At 31.2% G+C, this 20,241-nt stretch overlaps 2 protein-coding genes and 4 non-coding genes across 7 annotated transcripts; 1 reads left to right on the top strand and 5 right to left on the bottom strand.

Moving 5' to 3' along the window:
- Positions 1-4,763: 4,763 nt before the first annotated feature.
- LOC112416133 (small nucleolar RNA Z221/R21b) lies at positions 4,764-4,851 on the bottom strand. Its single transcript, XR_003006447.1, has one exon. It is a non-coding gene; the product is annotated as a small nucleolar RNA Z221/R21b (small nucleolar RNA).
- A 289-nt stretch (positions 4,852-5,140) lies between these two features.
- LOC112416159 (small nucleolar RNA SNORD14) lies at positions 5,141-5,263 on the bottom strand. Its single transcript, XR_003006469.1, has one exon. It is a non-coding gene; the product is annotated as a small nucleolar RNA SNORD14 (small nucleolar RNA).
- A 149-nt stretch (positions 5,264-5,412) lies between these two features.
- On the bottom strand, positions 5,413-5,534 carry LOC112416158 (small nucleolar RNA SNORD14). Its single transcript, XR_003006468.1, has one exon. It is a non-coding gene; the product is annotated as a small nucleolar RNA SNORD14 (small nucleolar RNA).
- Positions 5,535-5,764: 230 nt separating this feature from the next.
- Positions 5,765-5,861, bottom strand: LOC112416135 (small nucleolar RNA Z43). Its single transcript, XR_003006449.1, has one exon. It is a non-coding gene; the product is annotated as a small nucleolar RNA Z43 (small nucleolar RNA).
- A 1,208-nt stretch (positions 5,862-7,069) lies between these two features.
- LOC11427049 (dynein light chain LC6, flagellar outer arm) lies at positions 7,070-8,583 on the top strand. Its single transcript, XM_003620566.4, has 2 exons — positions 7,070-7,434; positions 8,150-8,583. Exons 1-2 carry the CDS (start codon positions 7,195-7,197, stop codon positions 8,291-8,293), a joined length of 384 nt encoding a protein of 127 aa, XP_003620614.2. The 5' UTR covers positions 7,070-7,194; the 3' UTR covers positions 8,294-8,583.
- A 218-nt stretch (positions 8,584-8,801) lies between these two features.
- On the bottom strand, positions 8,802-13,366 carry LOC11427022 (uncharacterized). Of its 2 annotated transcripts, none has more exons than XM_003620565.3 (5): positions 12,805-13,366; positions 12,289-12,355; positions 10,485-12,161; positions 10,215-10,356; positions 8,802-9,873 (listed from the first exon to the last, which is right to left on the bottom strand). In XM_003620565.3, exons 3-5 carry the CDS (start codon positions 12,138-12,140, stop codon positions 9,176-9,178), a joined length of 2,496 nt encoding a protein of 831 aa, XP_003620613.1. In that variant the 5' UTR covers positions 12,141-12,161; positions 12,289-12,355; positions 12,805-13,366; the 3' UTR covers positions 8,802-9,175. The 2 variants fall into 2 exon arrangements, with proteins under 2 accessions (XP_003620613.1, XP_039683108.1); XM_039827174.1 differs by having other exon boundaries at positions 10,485-12,158.
- Between the last annotated feature and the right edge of the window lie 6,875 nt (positions 13,367-20,241).

Here is a 20,241-nt window from a genome sequence, read left to right as displayed (position 1 = left end):
CAAATGCTATTGCAGTTGTCGTTTCTCTCTTCATCCACTGCTCTTGCCTCCGCTTTAGTTGTTGCTATTGCTTATCTTCCACATGTATTCCATTTGATTGTAAGAGCATAATGCATGAGATACCAAACACCCTTTATTAATTTAATATAAGTTTGAGTGTTATCACTGTAATTATGTTGACCCCTCTCATTCCACTAATTGTAAATGAACACATACAACATTAGCATTATGCCCTTCACTCGTATAATTGAATTGAACACAGACAATACAGAAAGATAATTCAAAAACTTACATTATTAGTTGAATTACTACTTGCATTTAACTTCTTCTTTTTTCTTCCAAACTCACTTTTCTACTGCAGCCAGTCCATTCCAAGTAGCATCTATACCATCCAGAAAAATTTCTCTAGCACGTGTTTTGCTTGCAATATCACAATTCAACAATTATTAGTTACATTGTTTTGAAACATATAAATTATGTCCATGACATTTGTTTCAATAGTTCTTTGATATGTGATGATAGTCAATCATATAATGTTTTTATCAGTGTTTAGGATTCGTTTCAAAGTCTTTCTAGCAAGTTTTCAATTGTTTTGTTTGAGTTTTTGTAAATAAATCAATCTAGCAAGTTTTCAATTTTTTTAGTTGAGTTTTTGTAAATAAATCAATATATGAGCATGGTAGAGCTATTAGGCGTACAAGACCTTGAAACATGACAAATCTCCCAAACCAGACAACTTTGTGGTCATGTTATACTTTCTTACAAGATATATCAAGTGATTTCAACTAAGGAAGTAAGACGAATTTATGAGTTTTGATACAACATGCAATATATGAGGTGATTGTACGAATATTGACGTTTAAGATGGTATACTCAGTCATTTGGATAATCTCATGTTAGTCTTTAAGAGATTGAATCTTAAACAAGCTATACAACTTAGAGATCATCATGTGACAGCAATTTAATAAAGAAAACTAACCTTCGTACACCTTAATCAACAAACACGTAGTTGAATTAAGTAACAACAACACTGGTGAGAAAGTGTGTTTCCGAATCTACTTGATTTTTCAATTGAACCATACAAAAACATAAAGACTTGAACAGAGTTGAGTTTCAAATGTAAAAAGTTCAACAAATCCGAGTTGAGTTTCAAGTCGTCAAGGAAAACTAAGCCAATTTCAATTCAGCTCACCTCAATTCTAATCCTAAGACCACACATTTTTACAAGTTCTGATTCAATAACAAAAGGCCGCAATTTTGGACTATGGTTTATTTTATTTACTTAACGAAGGATTGTGCTTTATAATATCCGCATTGTTACAAATTCCCTTTGAATAAGAAAAGCCATGATTTTTTTGTTTATTGTGGGTTATAATATTCCTCTTTATTTCTCATATGGGTTACAAACCTCTGGTCGATCATACTTGGAGACTTTCTGTATAAAATTAGCACAATGCAGACTCATTCTATTTATTCAATAAATAAACTTTTGGTGGACAATCATCAAAAACTTGATCTTATTCCTTTTTAGATGAGCTTACGTACAACATGAATAAAATATGGTAGCAGGAACCCATGGTTCTTCCATAATGAAGCTATTATTTGAAGAAGAAACAAAACTTTTGGCCTTATGGTAGACATCCTAGTCTGCTCAAGAGGGAAGGTTCTACGTGTTTCATGTGACCTTTCGATACAACGACCTTTGTAATCCTCATAGTTTGGAGATGCACATTTCAATACAACGACCATTGTAATCCTCATATTTTGCAGATGCACAATATCCCTTTTGTTAGAATTAAAAGTGCTACTTTCAACTTACTAGATTTTTCAATGGGTTAATAGGTCTTTACCCATGTAATATAGGTTATTTTCCTCCCCTGTAAAATATTTTTTTTTATTTACCCCCTCTAATTTTTTTTTGCTTTGATTTACCCGCCTAATAGCTCAAACAAAAACGAAAAATTCTTGAAAAAAATAAAATTCGTCACTATATAGAACTTATTTTCCCTAAAAACCAGAGGTTAACAAAAAAAGACAAACACATCACTATAAACTAGACTTTCCACCCGTGCGGTACATTGTAGATGTAGTAGACAAAAACAAATCTCAATGCATGTCAAAGAGAATAAAACATGTGGTCTCAAATATATGCAGATGCTGGAATTCGAATCTCAGACATGTAAAAATAGCTCATTCTTAACCTCAACATGTAAAATGTTTTATTTAAATAATTTTCCTTTTATCAAATATTTGACATTTAGCGTAAATGATACCATTTAACTGTTTGTTGAAATGTTTCTTCCACCTGTTTGTAATATTAACAAAAAAAAAATGTTATAATCTTTCAAAACCCTTTTATTCCAATATGGCGATTTGTTTTGTTGAAGAAATAGGGCGATTTGTTTTGAAGAAATAGGGGAAATAAAGCGATGCCGATTTGCTTTGTTCATGAAAATAGGAGATTATGTGTGAGCATTAGGGTTGTTCATGAAAATAGGAGATTATGTGTGAGCATTAGGGTTAAAACAGTAAAATTATGCAATATGGTTTAGGTTAAAATTAGGGCTTACGGGTTAAATTTAATATATAAGAAGATTAGGTGTGAGCATTAGGGTTGTTCATGAAAATAGGAGATTAGGTGTGAGCATTAGGGTTAAAATAGTAAAATTATTCAATAGGGTTAACTTTAATATATAAGAAGATATATAAGAAGATATATATAAGAAGGGAATTTAGCATCAACGTTAAAATAGTAAATTTATGCAATAGGTTTAGGTTAAAATTAGGGTTAAAATATGCTTATGTGTTAACTTTAATATATAAGATATATAAGATGTATCGAGAAATTGAGAGGGGGAAAATTCAATAAGGTTAAACAAAGGAATTTAACATTAGGGATAAAATAGTAAATTTATGCAATAGATTTAGGTTAAAATTAGGGCTAAAATATGCTTCTGTGTTAACTTTAATATATAAGATATATAAGATGTATCGAGAAATTGAGAGGGGGAAAATTCAATAAGGTTAAACAAAGGAATTTAGCATCAGGGTTAAAATAGTAAACTTATGCAATAGATTTAGGTTAAAATTAGGACTAAAATATGCTTCTGTGTTAACTTTAATATATAAAAAAATATATAAAAAGATAGGATCAATAGTGCATAATAATTTCGAGCAACATTGCAAAGCAATCCAAGTGCTTAGGTAAGATGAATTTATGAGTTTAACATGCAATATATGAGGGGACGGTACGAATCATTTGAATAATCTCATGTTAGTCTTTTGAGAGATTATGATAGACAAACTATGCATTTAATAAAGAAAACTTGAACCTTCATACCTTAATCAACAAACACATAGTTGAATGAACACCTAAGTAACAACACAACACTAGTGAGATGTTTTCGAAACTACAATTGAACCATACAAAAATATAAGGAATTTACATGCGTTACTTTTTTGTTTTTCGATTTTTTTTTTATTCTTGCTATCTAGTCAAATGAATTGAGTTTCAAGTCGATTCAATTCTTAATGAGTCAGAAAAACTAAGCCAATTTCAATTTAGCTCAACTCATTTCTATATAAAATTAGCACAACGCAGACTCATTATAATTTCTTCAATAAAGAAACGAAACTATAGCAAATTTTAAGAACAAGAGATTATTGGAAGCAAGAATTTCATAAGCAATAATTGGACAATCAGCAAACACTTGTTCTTATTCTTTTTTAGATGAGCTTACAACATGTAAGCAATTAAGTTACTATCGCAAAATGAGATGCTTTGGTACTGAAAATCTCAATAAAATTGGGTTAAATATGGTAGCAGGAACACATGGTTCTTCCATAATGAAGATGTTAACTGAAGAAACCAAACTTCTGGCCTCATTGTAGACAGTATTTGATGCATGAATGCTTGGGCTCAAGAGGGAAGCTTCTACGTGTTTCATGTGGCTTTTTCGATACAACTACTTTTGTAATCCTCATAGTCTGTAGATGCATATTTCAATACAACCACCTTTGTAATCCTCATAGTTTGCATATGCACGATATCCCTTTTATTAGAATTAAAACTAATTTGCAAAATCATATTTTCAATTGAAGGTTTTTAATTGAACCATACAAAAACATAGAGACATTCCATGAATGTTATCTTTGATTTCAGCATATCCAACTCATGATGCACATTTCTTCTACAATTTGATCAATACAATATACCAATGTAGCAATATCATTTTAACAGACACTGTTGATCAAACTTAAAAGTAAAAATAAGACCAAATACCTCCCCATTCCTTTAAGTTTCATAGTTGTTTCAGATAGATCCTTCAAACTGAAGTTTGCATCAAATATGGCCTTAAAGTTTCCAGGTTTCAGTTAGGTCCTTCAAGTTTTGACATAAAGACCTATCCGAAGCAAACTTGCAAATTTGAAACTTAAAGACCTATCTAAAACCTTAGAAACTTAAATGACCTATGTAAAACCTTAGAAACTTAAATGACCTATCTAAAACAAACGTGAAACTTACCCAGGGAGGTATTTGGCCTAAAAATAAACATTGAATTTGAACAAGCTAAGATCACTAAAGACTAGATATCTATTAGTCTTTCAGTGTCAAATAATGGTGTTTGTTTTAAAATTACTGCTAGTAGATCATGGAGCAAATGGATGAGTCCAAATTCAAGGAAAACATGAAAGTAAATTTAAAATTAAGTAGATAATATCTTCCAAAATTCAAATATTGATTCATGATAATGAAAATGAAATGGCTCAGAAAAATAATGGGTATGAGAAAATTATCAGCACGGAAACATCAGAGTGGTGCATGACTATCTCTATGACTCATCATAGCCAATAAAATACAAAATTCAGAGTAATATGTAATTGATCAGATCAAATTTCTATTTTCTTAAAAATTAATTCTTTTTCTACAAATAAGTGTTTTCAAATCATGGCATGAAATTTAATATCATCATACAAAAAGTTGTATAAACACTGATACATTAAATCCACCATTGAAAAATTTCATGGAATGATGTAGGTAAAAGTTGTATAACAGTTAAATAAAGTTGTGTAACAGACAAAATTATACATCATTAGCCACTAAATTATAACCAATATGTTGATAGATTGTGAATAATTAGACCTCAGACATCCAAGGAAGGATACAGCAGCATTAACTCTCAAGCCCGGCGAAAGGCGAAAGCTCTTAGGCGGCCACTGCGAATGTTTTGAGAAACAAGCCTTAATATTATCATCATTGGTCATTTACAATCAAAATCAAAAAGATCACAACATGAATATAAGACTGATACACAAATAGTAAGCTAACATGATCAACTTTGCAGAAACAAATTGTAATCACAAACCCTTATTTCAACAGAGAATTAAACATTGTGAGATTACATGTTACATTGTCTCAGACATCCAAGGAAGGATAAAACAGCATAAACTCTCAAGCCTGGCGAAGGCGAAAGTTCTTAGGCGGCCACTGCGAATGTTTTGAGAAACAAGCCTTCAAGATATCATCATAGACAAGAATATTCATATCACATTCACTAGATCATAACCAAATTAACCTAGGAAGTACACAAGAAAATAAATAAAAATAAGTGAAAATTTAGTATAAATTTGGCCTCATTGAGAAGATTAGATTAGTCTACATGTTAAACTTCAGACATATGCTTGTCTATTATAAATATTTAAATCATTGGCCAAACTTAATTAACAAAATAAACAAGATTGAAATAAAAATAAGAAAATTAAAGGACTCAGAATATGGGTGGTGATATAACAGAATGGTCGGCAAGGTAAAAATTTACCATTACGACGAACGAGACCTATCACAGTATTCATCAATGTCCAATTCATGTTTCAGTTAAAAAAATTGTTTAAAACAAACACCGAAGCTGAAAATAAACTACAAAAGTAAAATCGAAATCCTAAAAAGTGGAATTGGAAAACCAAGATGGTAATTGAAGAATGGATGATTGGTTTCATATCATATAATAGATGATAATATGAGAGGATCAAACACCATGGTTAAGAATGAATTGAAATTGAGAATGTGAGGGTTTATTTTTATAGAGTTGAATTTAGGGTTTTGTCTAGAATGTTCATAGGGTGCGCCGTGAATGAATGCATTTCAAGAGTATAGTAACCGGGTTGAGTTTGGCCCAAGAGGCTTCTCATATGTCAGCTTAGTATTTCATTTTTACTATTCCCACTTCTCAAATTGCTCAAAAATTATCTTAGCGATATTAAAAGTGTAGAGAATTCAGGTAGTCTTAGATGTTAAATATAAGTATCTCTTTTAATGTCGATTAAAAAAAATGATTCATGAATATATTTTAATGGAACCATTTTATTTGTATTTATAAACTCAGATTTTTGCTCTCCAACTCCAATTATTATTCTTAGACAGAATACCACATTTTTCTTAACAAATTGAGATGGCTTTTGCCCTTATTACATACTTTATCAAAATTTTATTGTGTTGTTTGATGTTTTAACATTTGAGGTCATTTTCTTTTCTTTTTTATTCAAGACAAGTAAAACCAAAAATAACAAAAGTTGAGGTTTTAGACCATATCACTTAAGTTGATTCGTTCCGCTTAACCCAAGGAACAATGAGAGACAATCTATCTAATTTGTTCGTTCCACTTTAGACAAGTTGATAGATCAATCGATCAAAACATGATAGATTGACACGTTTTGTCACCCTATTAATAAAACATGACCAAAAATAAATTTACCTCGTAATCGACTGGAGTACTAACCAAATTCACAGTTGTACTAAGATAAGAAAAGGTAACATCAATATTTGGCTGCTCAAAGCCTCCAACCACCGGTCAATTCTTTTGTCCATGAATTGAAACGAAAATTCTTCTTAATAAAATTCTCAATGAAGCACGATTTAATAATGAGTCAAGATATAGTATTTACTAATGATACCATAACCCTTTCTCCACTGGTCAAAATAATACCATGCTCCACTTTGAAGGAAAAAAAAATTTCGAATAATCTTTTTCATACATTAGCAAAAAAGTTAGTATTATTAATTCGAAAACTTTAGATAAACTTGCTTATTCTATATCCTTATCAAAAAAATTCGGGTTATGTGCTACTTTCCATAAGCTGCCAAATTCCTTAATCATTCATTCAATTCAAAATGAACTAAGTGTGTATCATTGTTGAATGATGAGCTACATTTTTTTTGTATATATACACACAACAATAACAATTGAGAGAACTAGAAATCATTTATCATTTGTGGATTTTCAAAGAAAGCAACATAAGATGTTGGAAGGAAAAGGTGTGGTGGAAGAAACAGATATGCCTTTGAAGATGCAAATTCAAGCTATGTCATATGCTTCTCAAGCCCTTGATCTCTATGATGTGTGTGATTGTAGATCAATTGCTGGTTATATCAAGAAGGTACATTACTTTAACACTTTGAAAAATTTATTCTATACCCTTAAATTCATCTCATAAATTTTTTCAAGAAATCTCATAAATTCATCTCTAATATTTTCAAGAAACAAAACTCTCTTATTCGAACTCGTTGAGATTTCAAAAAACTCAAATACAATTATACTGAAACACGCTCGTGTTTCGATAAATTTAAAATTTGAGTTTATCAAAACTTATTTTTAGTCTGACTAGCTCAAATTCAACTTTGTTAGAACCTATTTCTATTCCAACGAAGTTGAATTTGAATATTCCTAAACATGGGAACAAATTCAAATTTTGAGCTTGTCGAAACCTATTTTCAGTATGACGAAGTTGAGTTCGTTGAATGTTGCTTTTAAACATAATTTTTTTTATTAAATAGGATGAAGGGTAATTAGGGAAATTCATGGTTTTTATGGTGTAGGAGGTAAATTATTCTAACATTTGACTATGGTTTTTAATGTTGATTTATTTTAGAGTTGTGTTATTTATACAACCAAAATTGGACAACTAACGCAACACCATATAACATTGTGATGAGCATGTAAATCGAAATCAATCAAAAAATATTAAAACATAGCAGATAAGTTGTTGGTTGTACAGATGATATGCTCACATATCATTCCTCTTTATTTTCTGAGTTTGAAGTTAGGTTTGATTACCGATTAATAACTAAATAAGGTTGTGTTTGGTTTTTCAGGAGTTTGATAAGAATTATGGAAGTAGGTGGCAATGTGTAGTAGGTTCCAATTTCGGGTGCTTTTTTAGCCATACACCAGGGACCTTTATATATTTTTCTCTTGAGACCCTTAAATTTCTAATCTATAAGGGAGCCTCCTCTTGATTTTACTAGTGGATTGTTCTCCATGAGCTGAAGTTCAATGTATGATCATTAACCAACTGTTTTTTCATTATGAAAGGGTGTGACAAATGGGAAAGGGTGTACATCCTCTACTTTAATCAAGTGGAGCTTTTAGATCTTATATTCTTCCATCTCAAGTTTATTAATCAATCCACAACAAAATTTTGTTTGTATTTCATTCATTCAATTAAGTTATTTATTTTTCTTTTTGATGTGTGTAATGTATGTGATTAAGATACATGAGATTTATTTAAGATATTAATTTTTAATGATGTATTTTTTTGCCAAACAATCTAGTGGCTATAGTTTACTTTTTAAAGTGAACAAGTAAGGTGTCAGAGTTCGAATCTTAATCCCTGCATATAACAATGCATTGTCTCCGTTAACTGAATTATGCCCACGAGGACTGATGTATGCTTTTCTATACCTATCAATTCCGTGATCAAACTCTTGGAATTATAATGCATTATAGATATATCAAATTCAAATGTATGAGAGTTATAGAATAAAAAATATTTTCATAGAAAAATTATGCAACTTCTGCAGCCAACTTGTTCAACTCTTCTATCCTTCCTGTGGTCAATTTCTTAGTCCTTATTATATACAAGGTGAAGATGCTGATATCTAAGGGATTTGGACCGTGTGCGGTATGACTGCACGTAGTCAGCTACATCAGGACCATTCGATCAAGATCGGAAGAACTAGATTTCAATGCATTTTTGTTTTTAAAATCGAAAATACCGATCTTCAAATCTGTCCTGTCTGATTAGACTGTTTAGATGTGGCTGATTGCGTGCAGTTTCTCGCACACAACCCAGATCCATAACTAAGGGCTGTATATCCAAAATGTCTCAAAATATATAATCATAAATTTACAATAATCTCCTCAATTAATCCACCTAAAATCATGTTTTCTACTTCATTAACCGCTTGTTCAGCTTCATCACAAGAAAATCCATGCCTCCAACCACAGTTCCACATTCCATTTATCAATCTATTGTTGCACTTCATATCTCTCTCCAACATTGCACAAATATTATCCAAAATAAGTTTAGTCTCAGAATTTTCACTGTAAGATGTAAGCTTCTCAATTGCATTGTCAACTTCTTCAACCAAGCTGCTCAAAGAGATTTGCAATCTTGAATTCCCTACACAAGTTAGCAATAAGGGGTGAACTAATTGTGATGACTCTTGAAGGCTTTTTCTCTCGGCGAGTTCGTTCGCGCAATCCAAATAGAGTCTTGTATTGGCTATTCCATTAGTTTCAATCTTTGGTAGGATCTTAGGATAATCGATATCAAGATTGAGAAACTCATCTGCATGGTCAATAAATGATTTGCTAGTTAGAAGCAAATATTTCAGCTCAGAAGTGTCTTTGTCTGGCTCGAAATCGGTTCCACTGATACAGGTGGTTTCAGCAATGTCTGTGTCGTGCTTGAAACAAGTTTCACTGACGCCGGTGGTGTCACAAGCTTCCTCGGCAGGGATGGTATCATTTTCATGTTCATAATTTAGCATCAAAACATCATCAACCGAAGAATTCTGGCCCTCCTCGCAATTATCTGCAAAAGGGTGAAATAAGTCACTTAAGCTTCCAATTTATTCCGTGTAATGATATGTGTGCTTCTAATCATCTAAAAAGGGCATGTTTGGATTGATTTATTTGAGCTTATCTACTGACATATGAAATGCTTATAGAAACAACTTATGAAATGCTCTCGACTATTTTCAGCGTATTTCCATGGAGTGTTCAAAGTAGTTTGACTTTATTTTAATTTTTTGTTGTTATAGAAATAGCATATACATAAGAGCTTATATGGTAAGCGCTTATGCTATAAACTCTTAATTATACTATTTATCCAAACAGGGCCAAAGTGGATCCATTTACAGTTTCAGAAATTACCTCGAGTCTTATTTGCATAGGTGTCTACTTCATCCTCCATGATGAGATCTTCTGTTACTGTAGTGATTATTTTAATCTCAGCGCAATCATCTTTACAAGAAACATCGATACTCATTCCTTCTTCTTGCTTTAATTTTTCATCCTGTGCACAAGAATAATGTATTGAAACTCATTGAAGGATTACTAAGCCAAACTCTTTTATCCAAGACGGTTCAAATTTCAAACACTACTACATACCATAGAGAAAAAAAAAATGACAGTAACACTTACAATCGATTTAGCTGCTTCCGGCAAATCAACAGATATTTGCTTCTTCATCTGACTCTTTCTCAACTCCTTTGAACTATTAACCTTTTGTGTCTTTGGTTTTGTGATGGCAGTATTTGAATTTGAAGAAGTGCTCTTTCTAGATGGAATCTCATTCTTCTCAATCCTCGACACACTTCGCGGCTTTTTCAACTTTTCACTACTAGACCTGATTTCGCCTTGATCTTGAGCTTTCGCTACAACTTTAGCTTTTGAAACCTCCTTTTGTATTGGTTTTCTGAGAATTGTAATGTTCTTTACCTTAGCTTTTTCATCAACTGTTTCACTTGCCTGTGATCTTTGACTAGCTTTTTGAACCTTCTTGTTTTCAACAGCCTTGATTTCTTTCACATCATATTCCAAAAACTCGTTGACGCGCTTCGATCTCTCCTCTTTGATAAACCTTTTGGATAGACTTTCTTCCATCGTCTCTTTTCTCATATTGGTAGTTGAACCCTCCCTTGGTTTGAAGGTTTTTGAAGGAGCTCCTTTTGCTTTTGGATTTCTAAAGGAAAACTCTTCTCGAGGAACCGGCTCGTACGTTTCTACGAATTCCTGATACGAAGCGCGCCGAGGTTTCATGAGTACAATCGGTGGTAAATCATCAAACTGTTTGTAATGAAGATCATTTGAATGATTGACATGATTATGAAGCTTGTGCTCTCTAATAGGACTACACTTTAACAATCCATTGAAATGAGTAGTTTCAAGAATTTCCCTTAGTGTCTTCTCTCTTTCTGGATTCTCAAATATTGAACTATGCTTTCTTAACTTCGGTGTGTCAATCTCGAACACAGGTCTCTTCTGATTCACAATCTTTTGATTCTCAGACTGTTTTTGCATGACAGATGGAAATGTTCTTGAAGGGGATTGTTCTAATCCCATCAACTTTGCAACAAGATTGGTACTTTTTTCCTTCCTTGGAAAAGTCGGTGAACACGAAGAATCAGAAAGTTTGTCATACCAAACAACAGATGATTGGCTTGAGCTTGTAGAAGGGAATGCTGCTGAAGCTGAATCCAATCCTTCAGAAGTACTTGTGCTTTGGAATAGATTTTGTCGAACCAAACTCTCCTTAATCACTTTCTTAAGTTCCTCTCTACAACTACTTGAAGAACCATAAGCTGAATTGTGTTCAAAAAATTGATTAGAATGTGTTGATCTATTTCCATCATTCACATGTGCATCAATTTTACTTCTTTCATGTTTCTCCTCTTGTCTTCTCTTCGATCGACTCATACTATTCGAAGCTTCTTGCACCTGTCGAAGCATCTCTAGAGACTCTTGCAAATCAAGAGCACCTTTTAACAAATCCTTTGCGATATCATCGGATTTTCCATCGTACCTCACACCTCTAGACCACGACTCAATCATGTTGTTCAACTTTGCGGCACCTCTAGATACCTCCACAAGCTGCAAAGAAGATGGATCAAAATCTCTTTCTGTAGAACCTTTTGATACCTTCTCTTCTTTGTCTTGTTTATTTGTCTCTAAATTTTCGGCCGGCTTTCGGCTCTTTGTCTTATCCTTCATTTTGTGAGAATTTGACCTATATCTCCTTATACTTCCACACTCAACAACTCCTTTTGGATCATCACATGTCACAAATGGTTTATACATGACTAAGTCCTTAGAAATATTCTGTCACAGAAATTTCATAAAATAACTTAGGAACTAAAAATACAATTATATAACAAGATAACAACAAAAACAAAACAATAATTCTTATTACAATTTAAAAATCACTTAGAGAAAATAGAATACTTACATGATCTTGTCCTCTTGGATCTTACAATTTGTCTACATTAGACAAAAAATAATACATGTCTGTCCCACTGAAACAAAAACCATTAAATTAATCAGTCTCTATCAAAACAACACAATAATCCCACCTAGAAAGAAACAAACAAAAAGTATAAATCATTTAGCACTCAAATTTTCTTATAAAAAGTATAAATCATTAACAATTTGCTTATGTTTCCAATTAGATTCTTAAAGCAGCATGCAAAGAAAGAATATGAGATCTGCAAGTAATTCTCCAACTTATAAATGATGCTAAAAACTCAAACTTTAATCTCATATAGTCCTAATATTCATCAAAAACTTACCCTTTATTTTTGTGTGATTCTCTATAAATATTTTCTTTTGCATATAACAAAAATATACACTTTTTGTTACTCTTTCTTAAAATTGATGAAACCAAAAACACACTAAAAAAATATTAAAATCCAAAAATCACATAAAAAGAAGCTATAATTCATAGTTTTCATGAAACAAAACTTACCCTTTATTTTTCAGAAGCTCCAACCTCAAAAAACCATGAGAAGAAAAAATGACCCACTTGAGAAATTCATGAAAATAATCATAAAAATTTTGTTTTTACGATGAATTAGTGAAAACCCAGAAATATTTTGAGAAGTTTCATCAATGAGACACTTTCATCAATGAGAATGAGCTAGAAGAAATTCAGATCCAAATGGGAGGTGTAGAAAAAAAGGGGGTGCATAAGTGCATTGACTTTTGTAACTAATAGAACACAAGTACAAAGCTTGAAAAAACAGCAAGTGATGGTGTTTGGTTTTTTGGATAGTTTAATGTTTATTTATGTTGAGACAATGAAATTTAAGAAGGATTATGAAAGTGAAAAATGGGAAAAAATGGGTTTGGTTCCAAGTACAAATGATGTTGTGTTGCAGAGTGATAAAGAAGCAAAAGCTGTTCCAAAAAACATAGAAAGAGGTGTGGTGAGGTGAATGAAGGAAGGGACAGTGTCACACAAAGTGGAAAATGGCTCCACGCAACTTCATTCACATGATGTTGATGATGAAAGCATAAAATAATATATTTGGAACTTTCTTTCTTCTTTCATCAAAGTTATCAATTTATTCTACTTTCAAATTAATTAACTTTTTCTTGTAATTTTGGATCACATAATAAATCATATTTTCGAGTTTGATCAATATCGTAAATACAACGGTGTTAAATACACCAAGTTAAATTAAGAAAGTTCGTTTTGTTTTTTGAACTCGTGGTCGAGTCCACTTGTTTGTTTAGACATTGGTTGATTTGTATTTGTCTTTAGGTGATGACTTGGTATATTCTTTATGATTTCTTTGATATAATTTGTGCTCAAGAGATTACTTGTCATTGTTAATATATATCATTTTTGTTTATTCAATAAAAAAAACGGTATTAAATCATTGGGTTAAATATGCTTTTGGTCATATAAATATACCAGCTTTTCGTTTTAGTCTCTCTAAAATTTTCCTTCAACTTTTAGTCCTTGCAAAATTTTCAATCACTACTTTTGGTCCCTATTTTTATGTTGATTTTAGTTTTTTTTTAATGAAATTGTGCAAAAATGTGTAGAATATTGTAAAAATATTTCCCAAAAAAAAATAGAATTTTTTAACAAAACATAAATTTAATATGAATTTTTAACCATCAAAAATTTAAAAATTCATGTTTTGTTAAAAAATTCTAAATATTTTTGGGAGAGATTTTTATAATATTATGAATTTTTTTGCAAAATTTTATTCAAAAATATAAATTCTACATATGAGTTTACTTTAAAAGAGGGACCAAAAATGAAGATGGAAATTTTTGGAGGACTAAAAATTGAAGGAAATTTTTAGAGAGATTAAAACGAAAAGTTGATATATTTATAGGGACTAAAAACATATTTAACCCTAAATCATTTGATGAAAGCTTTTGACACTTTACCGGATTATTCGGCTTAAAGATTAGTTTTTGTGGTTGTCTTGTAAATATATTTGGATTTTTTTTTTCTTTCATCAAAGTTATCAACTTATTGTACTTTTAAATTAATTAACTTAAAAGGATGTTTTCTTGTAAGATTGGATCACATAATGAATAATCTATTCGAGTTTAATCAATGACTTAAATATAAGTGTGTTAAATCTTTTGATGGAAGTTTTTGACACTTTAGAGTTTTATCCGGCTTAAAGATTAGTTTTTGTGGTTGTACGTGAAAATGTATGATTTACACAACAAAAGTATAATATTATAGATTAGAGTAATGTTAGAAACACATCTCTGATATACATTTCAACGTACTATATTTCGTTAATTAAAATTCATATGGATGTTTTCTTCTTTCATCAAAGTTATCAATTCATTTGAGTTTTAAATTAATTAACTTAAAAGGGTGTTTTTTTGTAATTTTGGATCACATAATAAATCATCTCTTCGAGTTTAATTAATGGTGTAAATATAACGGTGTTAAATCTTTTGATGAAAGCTTTTGACACTTTACCGATTTATTCGGTTTATAGATTAGTTTTTGTGATTGTATGAAAAAATGTTTGATTCACACCAAAAAAAAATATAGGATTATAAATTAGAGTAATGTTAGAAATACATCTCTAATGTATATCTCAACATACTCTATTTCGACAATTAAAATTCATAAGGGTTTTATCAAATTTATATTCAATCAACAAAATTTGATTGATTCATATGAATTTTAACAAATAGAAGATAATGTGTTAAGATACACCATCTGGTCACTATTATAAGTATAAAACAATATTTTAGATTAATTCATTAAATGAATCTAAAATGTAAATGTATATTATTGTTTATAGGATCATGTTAACTTGTGCCCTAAGGGCACAAGTTAAGAAGTTAAAAGGGAATTAATCAATAAATATACAAGTTAAAAAGATAAAATTTAAAGTTTTCAAAATTTAAATACACAATTTTCAAGATTTTATTTATACTTTTGGAAGAAATTCTTGTGTAGGAACGAACCTAACATATCATCCTTACAAACAACAAATTAAAACATGACACGTCGTTGTTTTCTTTTAAAATAATTATAAAAAAATAAATCAACTAGTCATTTCTCTCTCTCTCTCCACCACCACTAGTTCATGATCTTCCATCACCATTCACCACCAACACCATTCATGGTGGAAAAACAACGACGTGTCATGTTTTAATTTGTTGTTTGTAAGGATGATAGGTTAGGTTCGTTCCTACACAATAATTTCTCTACTTTTGATTTCTTATCATGTACTTTTAGGGCACAAGTTAAAATTTACTTTATTTATAACAACGACCGGAAGAGGTAAATGTGAAGAGTATGATTTGAACACTATACTATGTTAATTAATGAAGTTATTTCCTCCACTCCGAAATTTTTATGGTTTTAAGTAACATAATGGAAGTTTAAAAAAATTTAAAATGATTTTTTTTCCTTGAATTATAAATTTAATAGATTTATGATGATTTAAAAAAAAACAAAAAGAATTTAAGATGATTTGTTTTTACGAGGCTGGTTGTAATAACATATTTATAGTTTTTTTACATTGGAAAATAAGACTTTATATAATAATAATTAATGATAAATATAATTATGTAAGTGCACTTTTTGACAAAAGCCATATCATAAATGTTGTATAGATATTTGGTATGTTTCCTTTAATATATATATATATATATATTTGGTATATTGAGGCGTGATTTTGGATCCGTAATATGTCCACTTCTCTACACTTAATATGTGTGAGATTTGCCTAAAAATATAATATATGTGCAAAAGTCTTAAACTACTTGTATAAAGATTTGGAATGGAGGAAGTAGGAGTTAGGATTTGGATCATGTATATACATTAGACATGGCAACGGGGCTGATCGGGGGCGGGTTTGAGTCACTCCCCCGTCCCCGCCTCCGCTTCCATGCACCCGCCCCCAAACTATATCGGGGGTGAAAATTGAACACCCAACCCCGCCTCCAATGGGGACGGATCTCCCGGCCCCACCCCCACCCGCGAAAACTTTATTTTTTATAAAATATTTAAAAAATGCATATTTTTTCATTTTTTCCATAGTAACAAAAACACAATAATTATATTAATAATTATTTATCTAATAAACTTTTTCAAAAGAGAAAAATAAATATGTTTCTAAAGAGTAATAATATATTAAAATATGTTGGTGCTTATGAAAATAAGATTATAAAATTTAATAAAGAAAATTTTAAAAAGCGGGTGCGGGGCGGATGTAAGCATCCCCCGCATCCGACCCCGCCCCCGTACTAAAACTCTAAATTCCCCCACACCCGCACCCAATTAAATCGGTTTTTCCCTCTTAAATTCGGGGCGGGGCGGCCGGGTCTTGCGGGGGCGGGGTTTGTTGCCATGTCTAATACACATACACGTTGATTCCGCACACATGTTCAATCAATATTTAGATTCAATTGCAATCATCTATTTTTTTAATCTAACAAATATGAAATCGTGATGAACAATCCAACCTTACTTAGTGGGAGAATGTTTAGTTGTTGTTGTTGACGAACAATCCAATTCATAAGAAAACATTTTCTTGAGCATCTACATCATTTATCACATAACTTGAGTTGTTAGACTAACCTAACGATTGAGAATACTTTTTTATTTAATGAACAATTGAGAATGTTATATCTTGGTTAGATTAATCCTAAAGTTAATACGGGAGATAATTTATTAGATATAAAAAATAAATTTAGGTATAATGCAAGTAAATTTTAATAGTCACTCATATTTCTTAATGAAATTCAATAGTTGAATTATTCTATTGTTTTGACATCAAACACCTCATTTTTTCTAACTCATAATTTATATATTTTTTTCGGGATTTGAACTCTAAACCTTATATATTTTATGCATTATATTTACTAACTGAGTTAAACTCGCGAGAACAACTACTATTTTATATGTCATACTATGTTGAATTTTGATGTCAAGATATTAACATGAAAGACAATATGGTGCCCGACACCCTATTTTCATCTAACTCCTAGATTAATTTCACTTAGAGCAATGCAATACAAATCGATGCATGTTAATTTTCAATTACCAACCACCTTAATTTTTGAGGACAATACTTGGATGACATTATTGTGTGAGTTATGACATTGGTCAATCACAATGGGTCACGTGTCATCCTTTATTTAAAAAAAGTAACAAAAAACAAAAAAATTATATTAAAGAGAGAATAAGATCTTTTGTCCAATTGTGGTTGTCCAATGTCACATGACATTGACACCACAATGTCATCCCAAATGGTGTCCAATCTTTGACATGGATGATTTTTTCGCTACACACAACATCTCCCATTTACTTTTAGAGAATTTCCTTTTTCTTATTGTTTTACTTATTGATGAGGATAAATGAAGGAGAAATGATATACAGAGGTGTCATTTCACAAGAAGTTGGTTTGTGTGTCTCTGGTTGCGGTACTTTGGAGTCGGCGCAACATTTGTTTCTTTCGTGCTCTTCCTTCGCTTTGCTTTGGCAGATGGTTCGTGATTGGATTGGTTTTGTTGGAGTGGATACTAATGTTTTGTCTGACCACTTTGTTCAATTTGTTCACTTCACAGGTGGGAGTAAGGCTACAAAGTCTTTTCTCCAACTTATTTGCCTACTCTGTGTCTAGGTCTTATGGACTGAACGTAACAATAGGTGTTTTAATAATTATGTTACTCCTTTGCCCAGGTTGCTTGATAAAGTAAAATATTTGTCTTTAGGTTGGTTGAAAGCTAGAAAAGTCTCTTTTATGTTTGGTACTAATAGTTGGTGGTCAAGCCCTTTACAATGTTTGGGTATTGGCTGAGTTGGTTTTGTTGTAGTACTGACTTCTACATTTCGGTGTTTCTTGATGAGTCTTTGAGGCACGCCTTGTGCTAATGAGGCTCTTGTTGTTAATATAATTACATTTTTTATTGTTAAAAAAAAAACAATTTTTTTGCATTAAAGTACAATAATCGTAACTAGGGTTTGTCTTGTATTGGTCGTGCCTTGAGAAAGCTCTCAAGAGTTGTATTTATAGCATTCCATGTATCTGATTTGTGGTTACTTAGGCAGTAAGTAATAGCGGTAATTAGGTATTTAGACGGCCTTCTAGAGGTTTCTAGAAGCAGCTTGAGGCAACATCCTGGAGAGGGCGCGCCTTGGGCCTTAGGACCTTTCTGAAGGGCGTTGAGGCCTCTGTAAGGGTCTAAAATGCACTTTTTGGGGTCTTTTAGGTTCCTAGGAATATATTGACGGTCCACTTTTGTATAAATAACTACTTTTCTTTGCAAATCTATGATTATCTTATAAATTGTTATACAAATAGTTTTTCAAATAACTCACCTCTAAACGAAGGGGGAGAGAGAGTGAATAAGTACAACATGCGTTATTTATTAAATGAATCTAAAATATGAATTTTTACTTATATTTGTGATCGGAGGATGTATAATGCAAATACTGTTTTAGCCTTTTGACTTTTGAATATCGAAAATCAGAATGCTTGGGAATCAGCTATATGACTTTTTTTTAGGGGAGTAGTTATGACTTAATAATTGGTTAATTGTTGACATACAGGATTGGTTCATAATAGTACACCATGGGCATGCTAAACACTAGCATAGGTCATTTGGATAAAATATGTTTTTAGTATAGATGTTTTTATGATTATTAAATGGAAGGATGGAATCATTCATGCCTTTATTTTATGTCATTCAAAGGTTTGTTTGAGTGCTTGACAAAAAGAAATAAGGGGTGTGACATATTGTTGCTCCCTACACAAGCATATTGGTGATGACTCATGACAAGACGTATATATATTTTTTTATATAGACGTAAACTATTTTAAAGATTTGGAATTGAAATTTTGTTATTGTAAAGGTAAATATTTTTCTTACAAAAGATTTGGAAATGGGTGGAAGTGAGGTGTCGTTTAATTTGGGAAAGGAGAGTTCTTTCCCACCATGGGAAAGTTGATCATGTCCATTAGATTAAATGAGGAACATATTTCTATCATACTCTCTCAACCACTAGATTATTTTTTTATATTATCTTTCACATGGGTGTGTGGGGACATGAAAGAGAGAGTGTGAAAGATAGTATAAAAAAATAATCTAATGGTTGAGAGAGTATGATAAAAATATGTTCCTCATTTAATCTAATGGACATGATCAACTTTCCAATGATGGGAAAGAACTCTCCTTTCCCAAATTAAATGGCACCCGGAAGTGATTAATAGTTCTACTCCCTCCGTCCCGTAATAATTGAATTATTTGTAAAAATATTGTCCCAGAAATCTTGATCCATTTCAGTTTTTAATTAATTTTTTTTTTCCAATTATAACTCTAATTAATACTACTTTCACCACTCCCAATTCAATATATTCTACTTTACATTTATGATAAAGAAGAATGCACCAATACTTGACAAAGACACTCAAAACTTTTCTTTTCTCTCTCTCTCTTTCATTTATACATTTTTCTTAGGGTTTTTCTATTATGTGCAAATTTGCACATGTTAAAAAATTTAAAATAGTAACTTTGCATAGGAACTTGAACATTTTGTATTAAATATATAACTTTTTGTTAAATAATTGTTGGTTTTAATAAAAACTTGCTAATTTTAGTTACCTTAACATGTGCAATATTGCACATGTTAGACAAACCCTTTTTCTTAATCTGTGTGAAAAATTAAACTAGCTCAATTAAATTGGGACGAATGAAGTAGTATTTTTGAAGGGATTAATAGTTCTAATGTTTGGTTTTATAAACACAACTTAGTTGATAATTGTAAAGACAATTTTATGTAAGATGTTTGAACTTTAGATTTATACATTTTTCATGTTTAAAATGTGTGAGCCTCTTATACTACTTGAACAATTTTTTTTCAATAGTTATAATACTTTTTTTTTTGAAGGAAAATAGTTATAAT

This window comes from Medicago truncatula, chromosome 6 (assembly GCF_003473485.1).
Source record: "Medicago truncatula cultivar Jemalong A17 chromosome 6, MtrunA17r5.0-ANR, whole genome shotgun sequence".
Lineage (NCBI taxonomy): Eukaryota > Viridiplantae > Streptophyta > Magnoliopsida > Fabales > Fabaceae > Medicago > Medicago truncatula.
This window is presented reverse-complemented; position numbering and strand designations above follow the sequence as displayed.

Bases quoted from the DNA above. Each gene is read 5' to 3' on its own strand.
- LOC11427049 (XM_003620566.4), top strand. From the start codon at position 7,195: ATGATGAGCTACATTTTTTTTGTATATATACACACAACAATAACAATT. The intron at 7,435-8,149 runs GTACATTACTTT...TTGGTTTTTCAG, and splicing joins TTGCTGGTTATATCAAGAAG to GAGTTTGATAAGAATTATGG.
- LOC11427022 (XM_003620565.3), bottom strand. From the start codon at position 12,140: ATGTATAAACCATTTGTGACATGTGATGATCCAAAAGGAGTTGTTGAG. The intron at 10,357-10,484 runs GTAAGTGTTACT...TCTTGTGCACAG, and splicing joins CGGAAGCAGCTAAATCGATT to GATGAAAAATTAAAGCAAGA. The intron at 9,874-10,214 runs GTAATTTCTGAA...ACCCTTTTGCAG, and splicing joins CTATGCAAATAAGACTCGAG to ATAATTGCGAGGAGGGCCAG.